General features: G+C 38.8%; 1 protein-coding gene across 1 annotated transcript; it reads right to left on the reverse strand.

The window, feature by feature from the left end:
* Nucleotides 1-2162: 2162 nt before the first annotated feature.
* nacc1b (nucleus accumbens associated 1, BEN and BTB (POZ) domain containing b) lies at nucleotides 2163-11894 on the reverse strand (the record flags this gene model as incomplete). Its single annotated transcript, XM_079265041.1, has 7 exons — nucleotides 11754-11894; nucleotides 9257-9499; nucleotides 7901-8110; nucleotides 4860-5313; nucleotides 3030-3327; nucleotides 2674-2771; nucleotides 2163-2491 (listed from the first exon to the last, which is right to left on the reverse strand). Exons 1-7 carry the CDS (start codon nucleotides 11877-11879, stop codon nucleotides 2163-2165), a joined length of 1758 nt encoding a protein of 585 aa, XP_079121167.1. The 5' UTR covers nucleotides 11880-11894.
* Nucleotides 11895-18453: the final 6559 nt, after the last annotated feature.

The following is an 18453-nucleotide window of genomic DNA, read 5'->3' on the forward strand; positions in this document are numbered from 1 at the left end:
TGGCCTTTTAATGTGTCCTAAGACAAGAGAGACCGAAATCTAGCTAAAACCTGGTGCAAATACAATTTGAATAGAATTTGGAGTCACTTTGGTATCGATGACCAAACTACAAAAACCATGAAACCATGAGCTCACCTACAGACCCTGTTTTCAACCTCACACGGACCAAAAAGCCTTCTTAAAGTCCATGAGCTGTATGAGGGATTCTGAAGGTCATTTAAAGAAAGAAAGAAACTTCAATCATGCAACAATCAAAAGTAAAAAAAAAAAAAAAAACAAACATGAGTGGACCAACTTTCAGGGTTGTTTCTATGCCAACATTCTTCATTCTGGGGCTTTTTTCTAACAACTAACATCTCATACAAATACTTAGATTTAACCAACACAGGAATTTCAGTCAGTGCAGTTTACCATCATTTTCAGCATCTTCCAGAAACCCAAATATACTTTAGCTGTTTGCTAACAAAAGTTACACTTCAGCCTCACAGATTTGCTTCCATTTAATGCCTCTATAATTCCCACATAGGCCTGGTGTGCTGTGGCTGACGCAGCTGACAGCACCTAAATGCACATTAGTGTGTAAGAGTGCTCATCACACTGATGATGGGTGAATGAATCGACCAAGTGTGTGTGAAAACACTATAACTTCCAGCGCTTGAGTGTCAATTCAACAAGCACCTACATGTATGCACAGAACTGTATTCCTGCCATGTTGCACTGTCTGAATTGGCACTTTTGTCGATGCCAGGTGAGCGTACGAGCAGGTGGCAAGACCTGAGGAAATCTGCGTTGTTAACGGCATGGCAGCAGATATTCTTCGGGAAATCAATTTAAAAGTGGGCTGAAATGAATTCTCATAAATACGCACACAAAACTAGTCAACAAAAACGTGTTTACAGATAAATCTGGACTGTCCTTTAGATTTTCTTTTTAAAAAGAAAAAGGTGGTAAACAGAGATAGAAATTGGACTTAAGCTACTTTTTTTTTTCATTTTGCATTTTTACAAAATAAAAAACAGCCCTCTTCTCCTTCTGACACGTACAAAAACTTAGTTCGATTGTACTCATACCGCAGGAAATAACACAGTGCATTTATCTCACGCAAACTCTTAACAATCATCAGTAACAAATTTCTTCTCCCTCAGGAGCCTTGGCAAAACTCACATAAAAGGAATATACAAAAAAAAGTAAACTGATTTTTTTTTTTTTAAGGTCTACAAAGTAGGGAAGATTGGGTGGGGAAAGTTTTACTCAAGCAAACCGTAGTTTGTCTCACTGGCTAACAAATCTCATCATGCGCCATCCAGTCAAAATCCTGCTGCTCAAGTCAAAAGTCAGAGCAGCAGCATTTCTTTTTAAGATTCATTTCCCGGCATACCTTTAAAAAGAGCAGGGTTGGCAGGGTCAGGCTGAGGTCCAGGAGACTGTAAACCATGCCAATATACATATCAATATCCATTTCAACCCCTGACCTCATCAACACCACGCTCTCTGAAAGCTTTCATCTCCCAACCCAGACAATATAAAGCAAAAAGCAAGAAACAAAAAAAAAGGGCTCAGCACGATCTCACTCAGCCTCCGCTGACTCACAACACTGCAGTTTGGATGCTTCGCCATGCATACATTCAATATGAAAACAACAGTGTTACCGGAGTTTGGGGGAGGACATGTCACTCTCCTCAAACAGGATTTACCCCTCACCACCCCCCCTCCCCAGGGAATGTCTGTGATTGATTATGATAATAAGGTAAGGGCCTTAGTGGAAATGTACACTTTAAAAAATATGTAGAAAAAAACGAATGAAACAACAAGGTTTAAGAAAAAGGTTGCAGAGAAATGAGGTGACGTGGAAGGGGGGGGTCACGTTCTACCTCTTCACTCTGCAACTTTTCTCAATGTCCTTCTGTCTCTCTCCACCAGAAAAGCGAGGAGGAACGTTCCGGGCTACGGAGAGCGACAGAAATGCGAACAAAAGGAAGGAAAGCACAACAAACTGGCCAAAACAGGTGTAGGAGTAGAAACGGACCCCAAACAGCCAGGGGGGAGGAGTGATAACTGCCATCAAGACCACGGCGGCCATCGGCATCGACTCATCACATCAGAGAAATCCCATTCCTTCTTCCATCAGTCTGTCCGTTCTATCTATCTGTCCGATCACTCACTCAAAACAAAGTGCTGCCATCTCCTCCCGCTCCCGGGATGGCGTCTGCTGGCATGACTCCGCTTCCCACTTCGTTACTGCTGGCAGCCGCTGCCGCTGTAACGGCTTCCAGAGAGGCAGGGTCAAAGCCTTGCTCCGCCCCCAGCACGTCTGCCTCCATCTTCACGCTGTCAGCCAAGAAGGCGGAGTAGGCGTCGCTGTCGGCCATCAGCAGTTTCAGCTTGGGGATCCAGCTCTTGCGGACGACGCGACGGGCGTTGGTGCACATGTCGGCTGCGATAGCGTTCATCTCGCTCTCCTTGAAGCTTGGTGCAAAGTTCTGGCAGTAGACTGGGGAGATCAAAGATGATACAAGGAGAAAAAAAAAAAGAAGAGGGTGAAAAAAAAACAGACATGTGGAAAAGGATGGTGGTAATTCTGCAGTTCTACAGCTTTTAGCTTCGCAGGGAGACATCTTTAAAATTTCCAAAAACTTCACAGTGTTGAGGGAAAAAAAAGAAAGAAAAGCTCACATTTGACAGCGTGCAGCACTCTGTTGTCCAGAGGTTTACGACTGGGGTCGTTGGTTGAGGAGCGGATGCCAGTTCCACAGCTGTTTGCCAAAGTGCTCCTAAATGAGAAAATAAAAACAACATATGAAACTATTTAAAGAACAGTATCAATAGATGATGCTGAAATCCTTTAAAAGATTCTTTCATAGACAGACCTTCTAACACTATGTTTGCCCTAAACAGTTTGTACTCCTTAACAAGACCTCCCATCATTATCTCAGCCTTTTCTCACTTTCCTTGGTCAACTCTGCTTCACTTTTCTCTTCCCTCTGACAAGACTTTTTGTGTCAGCAGAATCATATAAAGATGATTCAAACCTGTCAAAGAAAGCGGCCAGCAGCCGTCTGAGTAGCACTTTGTGTCGGGTACCAGCGCTGACATGACAGTTCATGAGCTGGGCGCGGGAGATGAAGACGGAGGTACCGCTCACCAGCTCCAGTTTCTCGGCGGGGTCACCTTCTTCGTAGAGCTTTGGGTGACAGCGGTTCCCGATCTGGCTGATGAGCTCTGCAGGCAATGATGCCAGGTCCTGCCGGGACCGCCCCCCTCTGCCTCCACGCCCACCCCCTGAGTCAGGGGCTAAGTCTGGCAGAGCCTCCACCCGCTCCCCGACCACTGAGGAAGCAGGGTGATAGATGGTTATTCTTACTGTTATTACTTATAACAGGACCTGTTCTTATTATTACGTTTTCCAAACATCCAGAGTAGGAATGTCACGATTACCCTCTCGGGTTTTCAAAAGTTAATATGTTACAACTTTGGTTTTCTTTCATGTAATTGTGTTAAAATGACGTGGAAGCTTCCATACTTTGTTCTGTGCTGGTTTAATAAATTCCAACCACTTTGCTTGAATCATGTTTAATGAAAATGTGTCGCATCTACAGTCCACGCCACATTTAATGGTAGAATGTGTGTCACTGTTGGACATGTTCAGCACAATTAGCATAAACACAAATACAAAGACACATAACATTACCTTTAACACACACAAGCAACTCTTCTTTCCTTGTCACACACACACACACACACACATACAACATCAAAACGGCTAAATGTGCAATTTTATTTTATTAAAACAGAAAACAATGAATGTATACACACACACAAACACACACACACACACACACACACACACATACAGCAATCTTTAATGCACGTTCAAACTCAACTTCAAATCTACATACGGTGGCCATTAAGTGCAAACCATATCTACAAATTACACTACATTAATTAACGTGTTATTATATGTTATTGTTTGTAGTGCCATTGTTTTATTTATTATGGTTGTTGTAATTTTCAGTTTGACAGTTTTTTGTTTTTTTTTATTTATCTATTATCATTTTTAGTTTTAAATGTGTTATTGTGGTTTGCACTTTAGGGCCACCGTAGCTCCAGGTATGCAACTTGACTCAATCTCAAATTTTTATGTCTACAAGCAGCACAGCGTGACGCGTTCACCCAAACATTACATCATACAGATGAGAGAAAAACTAAATATGTCTACAGTCAGGGATTGTTCCTCTCCTCAAACATAACCCACCCAGCATGAGGGCTGTGGTATTTAGTCATCGGTGCGCAATAGTCTGTAGAAGCAAGTCAAATATGTGGTTTTGCTTCAAACAGCAGCTATTCTGCTACAGGACAGCTGAAAGTCAGGGCTAGCTAGATAGTTTTTTTTTACTACTCTGGTTAAAAATACATGTTCAAAACAAGTTTTATTAAACAGTTTCCAGAAAGAAGTCTTCCAAGTCCTAACAGAGGTCCTGCAGCCGGTTGCATCAGTTTTCTCTAAGAGAAATCCAGCTTTAATATAAAGGATGTGTGTATTCCACACACAGCAGAGGGGACTGAGCTGTAATTAGACTTCTTGGTTACTTTGTTGCTCTATTATGTTGTTATGTTAGCATCAAAACAGAAATAAATCAAACTTAAAGACCTATAAGGAGTGTCGTTTTACACATTTATAATGTTCTTAAACTAATTAATAAAACTGTGGTCATTTCTTAGACAATAATTCTACCAAGAAAATCTATAATCGTGACATCTGCTCTCCACAGGATTTTAAACATAAAACAAAACTTAAAGGACTAGAAAATCAGCGAGAGAAAATTTATATGGAAACCCTTGAAAGCAATCTGGTGTCTTACCTGCTGCGCCGGCATTCAGCATGCTGTACATGGTATACATGTTGCAGATCTGTCTATACTGTTCTTCGGCACTCTCATCTGCTATGTCATCCTCTTCCTCATCATCATGGTAACTGATAGGTGAGTCGCTAGTGTACATGCTTAGTGTTCCAGGACTCGTGCCCTCAGGGGTCCCGCCACTGTTGTTGTTATTGTTGTGGTTACTGTTGAGTCCAGCTCCTCCTACTATAGTGGCGCTGCCGCTGCCCACCACAGCAGCGTTAGCTCCACGCCCAGAGGCATCCTGTGTTACTGTGTTGGAAGAGGAGGAAGAGGACGAAGAGGAAGAGTAGCGTGCCGCCTTTCTCATCCCACTGCCCCCACCTCCGCCACAGCCCCCTCCCCCATCTCGGTTCCCCCCCTCCCATAGCCTCTTGGCCACAGGGGTGCAGACCACAGAGTAAGGAGATCCCTCCTGCTGAAAAGCAAAGAAAAAACACTGATTATTAGATGCTCAGATGGCTTGAACAGCTAAAAAAAAAGCTAAATTATGAACAAAAACATTCATAAAAATAAAGTAATATCCCAAACAGATCTGCCATGTTTCATACTTTGATTTATTATAGCTTCTAATCTTTTATCACATCACACAACTGAGCTGAGGATAAAGTTTTTCTCATTGCAGAAACATAAGTTTTATCTGCTGTAAAAGGTGTTTAGGTAAAGTTTAAACGCATCTTTTGCATTCAAAAGAAATGGTTGGGTGCACCATGTAGTGGGCCTAATAGCAGTTGCCATTCATTGCCCATTAAACATTCAATACTGCATGTCTAAATTAGTAGTGTGTGTTAATGAGCACACCTTCTGTTCCAAATGTGAGGAATAAATACATTGTTATACTAATATAACACCTGACATTGCATAGTGAGCACTTTAAACAGGCAACAAAGAATTTCCTCTAAATATATATTTTTTAAAATGTTTCTTGAGTCTCTGTCTGTATTTTAGTTAAATAACTTCAATACAGACATTTTGTTGAGTAACATATTTAGTGTTTTATGTGCTGTATAAGTCAATGTCAAAGTTTTAACCTGACTACATGTGGTGTATTAGTATTTGTTCCATAGTTTCATTAAATTTTGGAAACTGAAAATCAATAATAAAAGTTACAATACTAACAGCACACTAAATAAAATAAAAGTAAAGTAAATTTAATGGTACAGTGGGGCTCCAAAGTTTGGGCACCCCTAGTAAAAATTTATTTTAACGTGCCAAAAAGAAGCTAACAAAAGATGGAACATCTCCAAAAGGCGTCAAATTACAGATTAGACATTCTTATAACATGTCAAAAGAAGTTCGATCTTATTTCCATCATTTTAACTTTTAAAATAACAGAAAACAAAAAATGGCCTCTGCAAAAGTTTGGGCACCCTGCATAGTTAGTACCTTCTATTCCCCCGTTTGGCAAGTATGACAGCTTGTAAACACTTTTTATAGCCAGCCAATAGTCTTTCCAATCTTGTTTGAGGTATCTTCACCCATTCTTCCTTGCAAAAGTCTTCCAGATCTTTGAGATTTCTGGGCCATCTGTGACGCACTGCTCTTTTAAGGTCTATCCATAGACTTTCAATTATGTTGAGGTCAGGAGATTGTTAAGGCCATGGCAAAACCTTCAGTTCATACTCTTGATGTAATCCACCCTGGATTTTGAGGTGTTTTTAGGATCATTATCCATTTGTAGAAGCCATCCTCTCTTTAAGTGCAACTTTTTCACAGATGGCATTAGGTTAGCATCCAAAATTTGCTCAAATCCCATTGAATCCATTTTTCCTTCTACTCGTGACGTTACCTGTGCCACTGGCTGCAATACAACCCCAAAGCATGATTGATCCACCCCCATGCTTAACAGTTGGATAGAGGTTCTTTTTTATTAAATTCTGTGCCCTTTCTTCTCCAAACGTACCTGTGCTCATTCCGGCCAAAAAGTTCAATCTTAACCTCATCAATCCACAGAACTTGTTTCCAAAATGCATCAGGCTTGTCTATATGTTCCTTTGCAAACTTCAAATGCAGATTTTTGTGGTAAGGACGTAAAAGCAGTTTCCTTCTGATGACTCTTCCATGTAGGCCATATTTGTACAAGTACCTCTTTATAGTGGAAAAGTGCACCATGACTCCAGTATCAGCCAGATCTTCCTGGAGGGATCGTGCAGTCAAACTTGGGTTTTGACTTGCTTTACTTACAATCCTGCGAGCTGTTCTGTCTGATATTTTTCTTGGTCTTCCAGATTTTGCTTTAACTTCCTCTGTTCCCAATGACCGCCGTTTCTTGATTACATTCCGAACAGAGGACATTAGGATCTGAAAACACTTTGCTATTTTCTTACACCCTTCTCCTGCTTTGTGAGCATCAACTATTTTCAGTTTCAGTGTTCTTGACAACTGCTTAGAGGAACCCATGGTGCCGATTGTTGAGGTAAGGTCAGATGAGTCTGAGCAATTAAAACTTTTGAGATTGACATCACCTGGTCTTTCCAGACACTAACTGTAAACAATCCAGGACACTGTCAGGTCTCTGTTGTCAAATTGGGGGCGTACAAGGCAGTAACTCTGCAGGGTGCCCAAACTTTTACAGACGCCATCTTTTATTTTCTGTTATTTTGAAGGTTTAAATGATGGAAATAGGATGTAACTGTTTTTTTTTTTTACATGTTATAAGAATGTTTAAACTGTACTTTGATGCCTTTTCAAGATTTTCCATCTTTTTAAAGCTCCTTATTTGCACATTAAAATAAATTTTTACCAGGGGTGCCCAAACTTTGGAGCCCCACTGTATGTGTTTGTCAGTATTCAGGCACTGTGACTTAAAATTTAATTATCAAATTGAGTTAGAACAGATGACTGCTGACCTTCAGAATAAATAGTACTCATGGTGCTATGCTTCACATTATGTCAACATATAATGCCAGTTTTTACTATTTATTAGAATAAAATTAATTGAAAAGTTAATTGTACACCGAAGCAATATTTGTTCTGTTTGAAGATCATCATCTGAAGCCAACCTGCTGCTGCTGCGATGCTGGCTGAGGTGCTGTTTGTTCAGTCTTCACCTTGGATACCAGAGGAAGGGGCGTCAGACAAGAATTGGGCCTTCCTACAGTTGCAACACTGACTCCACCCCCTCCTACTGTTTGGGTGATGGGACTCTGAGGCTCAGAGCATGGGGTCTCCTCATTGTGAAGGCCTTGGGAGTCACAGCTTGGAGAGGAGACCTGGAGGTCAGACCATATGAAGAAGAATAGATTTCTTAAAAAATTTATAGAGTGATGGAATAACAAACACTTGGCCATACCCAAACCAAGTAGTAAGACAGTGCAGACAGGTTTATTCCCACAAATAAAATGTACTACAATCACTGAAATATTCGGTCCACCAAACGTTGAGCAGGCTGTTAAAGGGTTTTTTATATGCAGGCACAACAGGCCTACCTCTGGCATTCATTTGTAACAAGTTTGAAATCAGTTAGTACCAAATTTCTGCCATAGTTTTTATTATTTCTGTTATTTAACAATCAAAAGTAGTTGTTCTGTCATTGTTTCTGTCATCTGATGATTAAACTGACATTCCAAGTGAAAACCACATCATATTTCTGTCGTACTGATGATGGAGCACATTTTATGTCTGCAAGTTAACTAACACTAAGCTGCAAAAAAGTTCTTTCTCTTTTTAAGTTTTTATTTGACATACTTAACATATAACCTATATATAACATATAACCCCCCCTTGAACCCCTTCCCAGAGGACAACTACAGATCCTGCAGCTTCTCAGCATAATATGCAGCATTACTAAGGACGATATTTGTCCCATCCATCAACTTTTTTCTACAATGACTACATGTAAGAAGCTATAGAACCAACAAATACTGCACCAGAAACAGCCAACGCTCAACTGCACTCATCCCAACTTCACCTCAATAGTTTAACCAATAAATGTGCATGTGGGTGAAATATGTATATATTTTTTTTTGTTTGTTTTTTTTTTAAAAGGGACACATCAAAGGTGTGAAGTGGAACTTTGACAGAAATTGGTTTTGCTCATTAACATGCAGATTTATGTAGCCAAACACTCCAAAGGTAATCAGATCGTGCACTAATATAGATGAAAGCCGTAGCGTAACTACGATGTTTCAATTATTCCTAAGTTGCAGCTTGTCAACAAACACAGTCACCCACATAATATCCTGATTTCGCACCATGGTATTACTCATGGAGACACTGTGGCAGCACTGAAAGGTCTGCTTCATTTGTGTCTGCTTATGTCTTAGTGGTTAGCATCAATTTACATAACTTCTTACTTATGAAGCTATTACCCTGTAATATATCATATATATAGGGCTAGAGCTTCTTTTTCAGGTTACCTTGAGGAAAAACTCTGTGCCTTTCTCCATTATCTGCTGTATCTGGAGGAAGCCAGCGGTGTACATGAGCAGAAACTGGTCTCCAACATTCATGCTGAGGCGTCCTGTGTAGCAGAAGGCCAGGATCTGCTGGAAGCTCTGTGGTTGCACAGCCGGAGGCAGCTCCACCACAGAGCTCTTCCCGCCAGCGTTGAACAGATCCCGGAAGTAGGAGCTGCTGGCTGCCAGCACTGCACGATGGGCCTGAGGGGTAAACAGCAGGGAAATGTGAGTCACCAAGGTTTAAATCGCAAAGATTCTGATGTAATACATTATATACAGTTTATAAAGGGTTAGGATCATGAAGTGCGGTTTTCAGCTGGAAAAATACAAGAAAAATTATTTAGAATTTACTCAGTGTATAAACTAAAAGGAACAAATGAAGTAGCAGGTTGGGTGTACATCACCAGCCAGTGATTCTGATAACAGTTGACTTTAATTGGATTTTCTTTTTCTTGAACAATGGAAACAAATTAATTTTCAAAAGCATTACAATGTATGCCAGGTTGTGAACATCTAATTTCCCAATGTATTGCAGGAGTTTGGCTGTTTACATGGCAATAGCTGTGTTTACATGGGCCCCTTTTAATCTGATCAAACATCCAATCTGAATGAAATTGCTTCACGTAAACGCCACAGATGATCCGAGTGGCATTGATCGGAAAGAATTTCCAATCCGGATCGAGAGAAGCGGTTCTGGTCCTTGTTGATACCTTAGCACAGGGGTGCCCAAGTCCGGTCCTCAAGATCTACCATCCAGCTGTTTTTAGGTGCAACCCTTATCCTGAATCAAATAAGTGGCTCATTAGCAGGCCTCTGCAGAGCTGAATGACATGCAGAAGAGGAATTCAGCTATTTGACTCAGCTGTGCTGGACATGGTTGCATCTGAAGGTTGCAGGATGGTAGATATCGAGGAATAGACTTGGGCATCCCTGCCTTAGCATCTTAGTTTTCTTGTGTCTTTGTCATTGTTGATCACTGGTGAATAAGCTGCACCTGAAGTGCTAAACTTATAGAAGCCTTCAATGGTGGGTCACACTTGCTCTCTCTGGGGAGCCATTTTACCTACACATGGTAACTGTGGGGGCATTCACACCAGTATAGTCCAGTTGGCTCGGTCTGATGGGGGGGGGGGGGGGGGGGGGGGGGGGGGGGGGGTATTTCCAAAAAATGTAACATCTTCCTTTGGTTCTGTTTGTGTTCAAACTGCATTTAACTCAAGTGGACCAAAGTGCCTGGACAGCTGACCACGCTACGAGGTGATGCTCCCACTAAAACCCAGCTTTTTGGGTAAAAATGACATAGATTAAATATCAGAATGGTGGGTGTGTATTTAACACGAGCAGGACAAGATTATTTTTCTTTCTCCTTCCTTCTTTTTTTTTTTTAATGTGGAAATGACGAGTGTTTTACTGATCAGCACCAGGGTCAAATTTTTTGCAAGTATTTTCAAACCTTAAGCTTAATGTGAGGAAAGTTGTTGCCATCAAGCTGCATCCAGTGCAGCCAGTAACATATTTTTCTGCTGCTGGTTCAGTGATTTAGGAACAGGGAACATAGCTGAACCCAAGGATGGTGGATGATCTGTGCTTTATTAAAACATTCTTTCAATCAAATGAATATAGCAGCAATATTATGCAAGTTGAAAAAAATCTTAAGAGTATGCTCTGCTTAAAATAAACCTTCAATCATAAATGAAAAACAGTGCAAAACAACATTCACTGCGTTAAAATTAAGAGCGAATAACAATGTAGTTATAGTGTAATGTAACAAAGTAATGTAATGATTGGAGGGGCGGGTGTATACTTATAATTTTTACTTTACTTTATGTGTTAACGTGCAGGTCAGGTCATGTGATATACATTCAACAAATCAGGTCCAGATTTTAACAGAAGATATTAAACAGGTCGGGGTTTGGTTACAAGTGGGTTCAGGTTGGTAAATTTGGACCCGTACAGGACTCTGGTCTTGGGGCTCCTTATAATGCTGTGGTTTGGAGAACATGTTTTCTGAACAGAAGTTGTTGGCTTTGTTTTTACTCCGATACAAACAACAATCTGCATAATTTCTTTCTTCTTCTTGATGCTTTATTGTGGTTGGAAGACGTCACTTTCTTTTTGGTCACTGGATAGTCCATTTGCAACTTAGCCGCAGCCCCCGGGCTTTCAAGCGGACCAGAGTCTGCTTCTTACTGTGACAAACAAATGGTGCAATCCCTGGAAGAGGACCGTGGTCTGTTTAAAGCAGACCAAACAGCAGCTATGTGAACGTGCCCTATTGCATTTTTACACATTACTCACATGTATTAACTATTCACAGCATTTCACAACTGAAATTTCCCCGGTTTCATGCTGTTTTTCTTTCACTTCATCCTCACACAAACTGTTGATTTTCAAGTTAATATACTATTCATTCATTAATTGATTAAGTAAAAAATTTAAATAGTAAAAGAATAACCTTGAAGGCATGTCCCTTGACAACCACGGAGACATCACAGTAGAGGCCCTGCAGCCGCTGTTCATTCAGACATTCCAGGACATTGTTGCCAAAGTTAGGGATCGCCATCTGCAGCGTCTGAGCCATAACGCTCTGCCCAGCACCACAGGGTCTGTGGGAAACATAACGGCAGATGTTATTCCAGGGAAAGCAGGTTCACTGACAGAGCTGTAGGATAAACTATAGATTTAGAGAAGGACATAGAATGGGGTGCATGGATACAAGGATGTTGGGAATAAGTAAGGAGAGAAGTAAGTGTATGGAATAACTAAATGATGAAATACTAGTAAAGTGATTAAAATCATGGGCATGATAAGGAAGCACAACAGAACAAAGAAAAAGTTATGACAGATCAGAAAGGGAAAAGAAAAACAGAAGTTTCACAGATAAGACGGGAATCTAAATAGAATAAGACTTAAAATACAGAAACAGGGTGAGTCAAGTGTATGATGATTAATTAAGTATTTGGTAAACAACTTCAATTCAACACTCTAAACTTTCAAATGAAAGAGAATTTTGGACCACCACTTACATAAGCCTTTATCTTTCTCCTAAGCTCGCTTCATCACATTTAATCCACAGTTCATAAACAGTTTGGTGGTTTTTGCCCTACTTTGTTACTTTTTTGTCACTCCCTCTCAGTCAAAACACAGCTGCTTACATAACTCATCTATTTCACTCGAATTGTTCACCATCCAACAAAGACGCCTGTGATCAAAAGAAGGGAAACTTGTCAGGCTTGGAACAGGGAAAAAAAAAGGACTGTATCACCAAAATATTTTTTTTATTCCAAAGACTAGATGCATCACTTTTTGAGTGCATCTTTTTTTTTATTCATAAATGTATATTACATAAATAAAACAAGTCTCATGCCAAGTATTATTCAGCAGAAGTAAACAGATGAGAACACAAAGGTGAGTCACAAGTCTGTTGAACAAATACATTATATGCAAGATCATGGCCTCCGAGCGATGGATGCTCGCCAAGCTTTGCTGACACCAACAAGTATTTGGAGCATAGCTTGTAATGAGTAGACGGTGATACGCTCCATCCTACCCTGGCTACAACCCAAAACAACCCACTAATCTCACCAATATTTAACAGATTAGCCTTGTTCCTCCACTGGGAGGAAGACTCACAAAGAAAACCCGGTAACCCAAAGAGTACGCTTTAAAATCACCTTCAGTTTTATTCATAAATACTAGAGAACACAGACATGATACATGGATTCTGGGGAGGCAAGTGGTCACAAAGTCTTTCAGTACCTACAAATAATCTGTATTGGAAAAGTCTACTTTTTTGTGCCTTATAAAAAAGAAGACACAACCCAAATTTGAAAATGTGGAATGTTGTGTAAAATGTCAATAAGAACAAAACACAATTATTTGCAAACTTTTAAACCCAATTTTTTCTTCACAATAGAACATGGAAAGCATATTAAAGGTTTAAAATGAAACATTTGACTATATATACATCAAACAACGTCCTATCTTAAACATGATGGCAGCGATACATCACAAAAACACAGAGACCAAGTTAACCTCCATGCTAGATGTTTTGGAAAGGAATGTCAAATTCTTGGACATAATAAACATAATAAAAGGACTCTAACTGCTCAATAGTCCCGTTTTTTCTGTTGTCCTGTCTGTTCTGTCTTTATGATGAAGCAATGCTTTTTTTACAGGGGGAAAACTCAGATTTAATACTTTTTGTATTCCGTGTATCTCGATGTATTGTAAGGTTATTTTTTTGTTTGTTTATATAGTACGATATATCTAATACCATTCAGTTTATGATGCCTGTGTCCTGTGTGTGGTGTGACCATTATGTATGAATGCCTGAAGTCCAGACTGCGTGTTTCTAACTCTAAGCTTCTGTATGGTAGACTTAAAATGGTGACAAATCTGTGTCATTCCCTTGTTCCCCAGTGTCACACCCCGGAGAGCACTTCTTAAACCCCCCTTGGGCCCTTCACAAATACATTTAGCACAAGAGATCTTCTATCTGCCAAGTTATATTGAGGTGTCATTAGATATATGCTAAGAGCTATTAGAAAAAGCTGTCTTATCATTTCTGCCTGAAGAGGGACAAAGGGCTCTTTATTATCTATTATCTGTGAGATGCTTAGACCTATATAAGGAACTGAATGGCAGATCTCCCTGCTGACTCTTCTTGTGGCTTATTAGTATTATCAGTGTAGAATTATATTAGTTTTATCAAGACAAACATTGACACAAATTTTCTGGCTTCTCTGTATTTGTCCAGAATCTCCATATCAGTTTTCAGCTGGTGAAAGGTCTGGGCAGGAAGGCCAATCCGCACACACACACACACACACACACACACACACACACACACACACACACACACACACACACACACACACACACACACACATACTCATACTGACAATCCAAGATCATGGCTTCATAGTAGACATAATAAATTAAAAGCAGGATGTGATTTCATATTGTTTTGCTAAAAATTGCAAAACCTTTCTTGAAAAAGGCATTTTGTCCAGACAGGAGCATAAGTTCTATAACGTGAATACATCTTTCAGCACTGATGGTGCCTTTCCATGTGTGCAAGTTGCCATTTCAATAGGAACTAATGCAGCTCCAAACCATGAGAGATGCAGGCTTTAGAACTTGAAGCCAGATGGTTCTTCTCCTCTCAAGTCTGGAGGACATGACATCCATGATTTCTATAAAGAATTTCACATTTTAGTTGTAACAACAGAGCTGTTTTCCACTTTGGTCAACTTTAAATAGGCTCTGAGAAGACAGCAGCATTTCTGGATCATCTTCATGACTTCTTCTTTGCATGACAGAGTGTTGGACTAAGTTCCTTTCTGGGCCCATTATTTTTTTCATGACAGAATCCAGCCCAGTTCTAATGTCACCTGATGTTTGGATGTCACAGGTATTACAGGTATGATTTTTACTTGTGTCCCTTGCACACAGACATGTCTCCAGGTTTCAGGGCCTTTTCTATTTTGTCATGTACTGTGCATGGTTTAATGTTAAAAATGTTCCCCAATTTCAATTAGGGGCATTATCAAAAGATCACTTCATAATATGAGTGTGGCGAAGTGGTTAGAATTGTAGCCTTGCAGCAAGAAGGTTGCTGGTTAGATCCTCAGCTGAGGGGAGGTTTTTATAGTGGCCTTTCTTTGTGGAGCTTGTGTGTTTGTTTGCTCTGGGTACTCTAGCTTTCTCCCACCATCCAAAGACATACATGTTAGGTTAATTGGTTGCTCTAAATCAGGGGTGCCCAGCGCCAGTCCTCGAGGGCCACAATCCTGCACGTTTTCCGTGTATCCCTGTTCCAACACACCTGACTCAAACTTATCACTCTTTGTGCAGAACTTCATTGGCTGTTGGATCCGTTTAATGGAAGCCAGGTGCGTCGGAACAGGGATACATTGAAAACCTGCAGGACAGCAGTCCTCGAGGAGTGACTTTGGGCACCGCTGCTCTAAGCTGTTTCTAGCAGCGAATTTGAGAATGAATAGTTGTTAGATTCCAGTTTCCCTGCAACTCTTAATTGGACTAAGCGGTTAAGAGAATGAATGAATGAATGAATGAATGAATGAATGAATGAATGAATGTTTATCCCGATTGTTAAATTCAGCCCATCTTTACTTTTAAGAGACTGCCTATATTAGGTGGTCTTTTTGGATCCAGTCATGTTACTGATCAGTTGTCATTAAACCTGATTAATTGCAACATGTTCCTCCAGCTGTTTTTTTTTTTTTTTTTTAATTTAGCACCACTTGCTTCTGCCGCATTTGTAGTCTCCTTCCAGATTTATCAAAGATGCTGCTACCATCACATTTAAAATGAGGTCATATTTTTAATAACATAATAAAACATCTCGCTATTTTCTCGGCTCTGCTGTAAATAAAATATTGGTTTTGGAAATTGCTAAATATTTCTTTTTGGTTTTATTTACATTTTACACTATATGTTAACATTTTTAAATCCACTTTGTGTTTCAATTACCATCATTAATTCTGTACAGCCAATTTTTTGTTAATACATGTCCTGGACTGCAACTGATGACTTCCTCTATCAATGAAAACACCCCTTTATTTCTCTTATTGCTTACTTCATAGTGAAAATTCCAAAACATGTTCCCTGCAACAAATCAAGTTATCAAAATATTAACATATTCAAATCTATTTCACTCTACAACAACTGTTAATTTAAACTAGGTTAATAAATTTCCTATTTCTCCCTTGTACACTTGTTGTTAGTCTCAATAATCCTCTTGGGAATATGTAACACCTGCCTTTCTAAATCTGTGGAGACGTTTTGGCATTTTTATTCATGATGCTCTTAACTGGCAAATTTGTTTCTCACCTTATCCTTGAAAACAATGGAAACATTTATTTGTGGAATAGCAAAAATGCCAATTGTATTACCTGTATATTATATATATATTATATTGTCATACCAGAATCAAATTATACACACACACACACACACACACACACATATATATATATATATATATATATGTATGTATATATATATATATATATATATATATATATATATATATATATATATATATATATATATATATATTTTTTTTTTTTTTAGATATTTATATATATTTATATATATATATATATATACATATATATATATATATATATACATATATATATATATATATATATATATTTATATACACATCTCTCTCTCTCTCTCTCTATATATATATATATATATATGTGTATATATATATATATATATATATATATATATATGTGTATATATATATATATATATATATATATATATATATATATATATATATATACATATATATATATATATACATATATGTGTACATATGTGTGTGTGCGTGTGTGTGTGTCAAAAAATAGTTTAAACCTTCCTATGCAACACACTGCACCACGAAACGACTGCTCTCTTTGCAACCAACTTTCAGATGCAAAGTCAAATATTTTTACTTGTGATGGTTAAGATCTGATGTAGCTGCTGACCTTCAGATTATGTGGTCAACAATAACTACGGCTTATGTAACAAAAATGTTTCATAATAAATACTAAACTGAAGTCCTGCCTCATAGTAAGGTTTTCAGAAAGAAGAAAGACAAATACATGAAGTCTTAAATTCATCATAAACAAACATTACAAGATGCTATGAAGTCATCACAAGAGAAACTACAAAAGTCTTAATCTCTCAGACCAGTGTGACAGAAAATAAACACCGATGCCTTCACTGACTTATGAGAAGACGTGACTATGATCTGATGTAACCATCTCCAGTCCTTTCTTTCTACAAGACTCTTATTTCCACCAAGTCCAGTTTAATTTTTAATGTGATGGCCACTGTCAACTGTTTACACAATTCATCCACAGCACAGCTGGCCCTACCTATAAAGATATTATTCAACAGCAGAACCTCCATAAATTGATAGCTTTAATCAGAGGACAAAGAATAAATCCAGTTAACACTGGTTGCAACTAGTAACACTAATATTAAGAGGTCTTTAAAATGAAGTCAGTCCTTCAGTAACTAGCAACTAACCAGATTTCTCAGAGAAAAGCTCCATGGAGACACAGAAAGAGGATAAATGTAGAGAACTTTAACATACAAGCATCAGCCTAACCATAGTGAGTTAACAGGACAATGACACATCGGAGGTAAATGTCAATTTGTCATTCTTTTAAAGTGCAAAGGGCGTTTTGTAGAGCCAGCATTTCATAACGGTACTGAGAGATGCAGATTTGTACACAACCAGAATCAGCAGCACAGTTCTGTGCACTGCAACAAACCCTAAAACTGTTGATCTGCTGGAGACAGGTTTAATGTAGACTAAACAACTCGGCAAAACACACGACAATGTCTCTGGCTGCAAATCTTTCATTACAGCCACACAATCAGTATGCAGCACAAAAGCAGCCCTAACCACTGAAATCCTTCTGTGAAAGAAAGATGAGGTGACTTTTGCACATGTAAGATAACAAAGCAGCAAAAATGTTATTGTTATTTTATTATTTTATTTTTCAAAATGACTAACTCCTGTCCTACTCCAAAATAAAACATTACAGGAACATCTCAAGCTGTTTTTTTATTTTCTTTCAACCCAAACTGCTTCAGGAGAGCAGCTTCTTGGCTAACAATACAAGATTGTGGCTGTAATGGGAAGCTTCCAGGTGTGAATGTGAAGCAGGGTACTGTGGGATGCATGTTCAGCAAAACTTCCCTTGCTGAAAAATAAAGTGTGCGAAAGCAGTCTTGAGCTTCTGGCTTACATAAGGACATCAGTGAGAATTGAGGACCATCAGCATTTAATTAAATTCCTTTTCAACTTTATAGGAACTGATTAATTCAGATAAATAGAAGCATAGTTCAGTAAGTAAGGTAGGGGCTGAAAAAAAGCTGTTTATATTTATAGATGGTAAAGACCATATTTTATGGTTAGGCTTTCTTTGTTGATAATTCTGTATCAGTAACTACAATTAATGTAACATCCGTGGATTCTTTCAAAGGAAGCCAGAAAATCAGATACTAAAAAGCTGCTTGTTATTACATTTAACATCTGTATAATTATTGTAACAATATTATTATTAAATTGTTGGGAAATTATGTTCTCATAGTTACATTATCAGATCTGGAACAGT

This window comes from Telmatherina bonti (assembly GCF_933228915.1).
Source record: "Telmatherina bonti genome assembly, chromosome: 3".
NCBI classification, from domain to species: Eukaryota; Metazoa; Chordata; class Actinopteri; order Atheriniformes; family Telmatherinidae; genus Telmatherina; species Telmatherina bonti.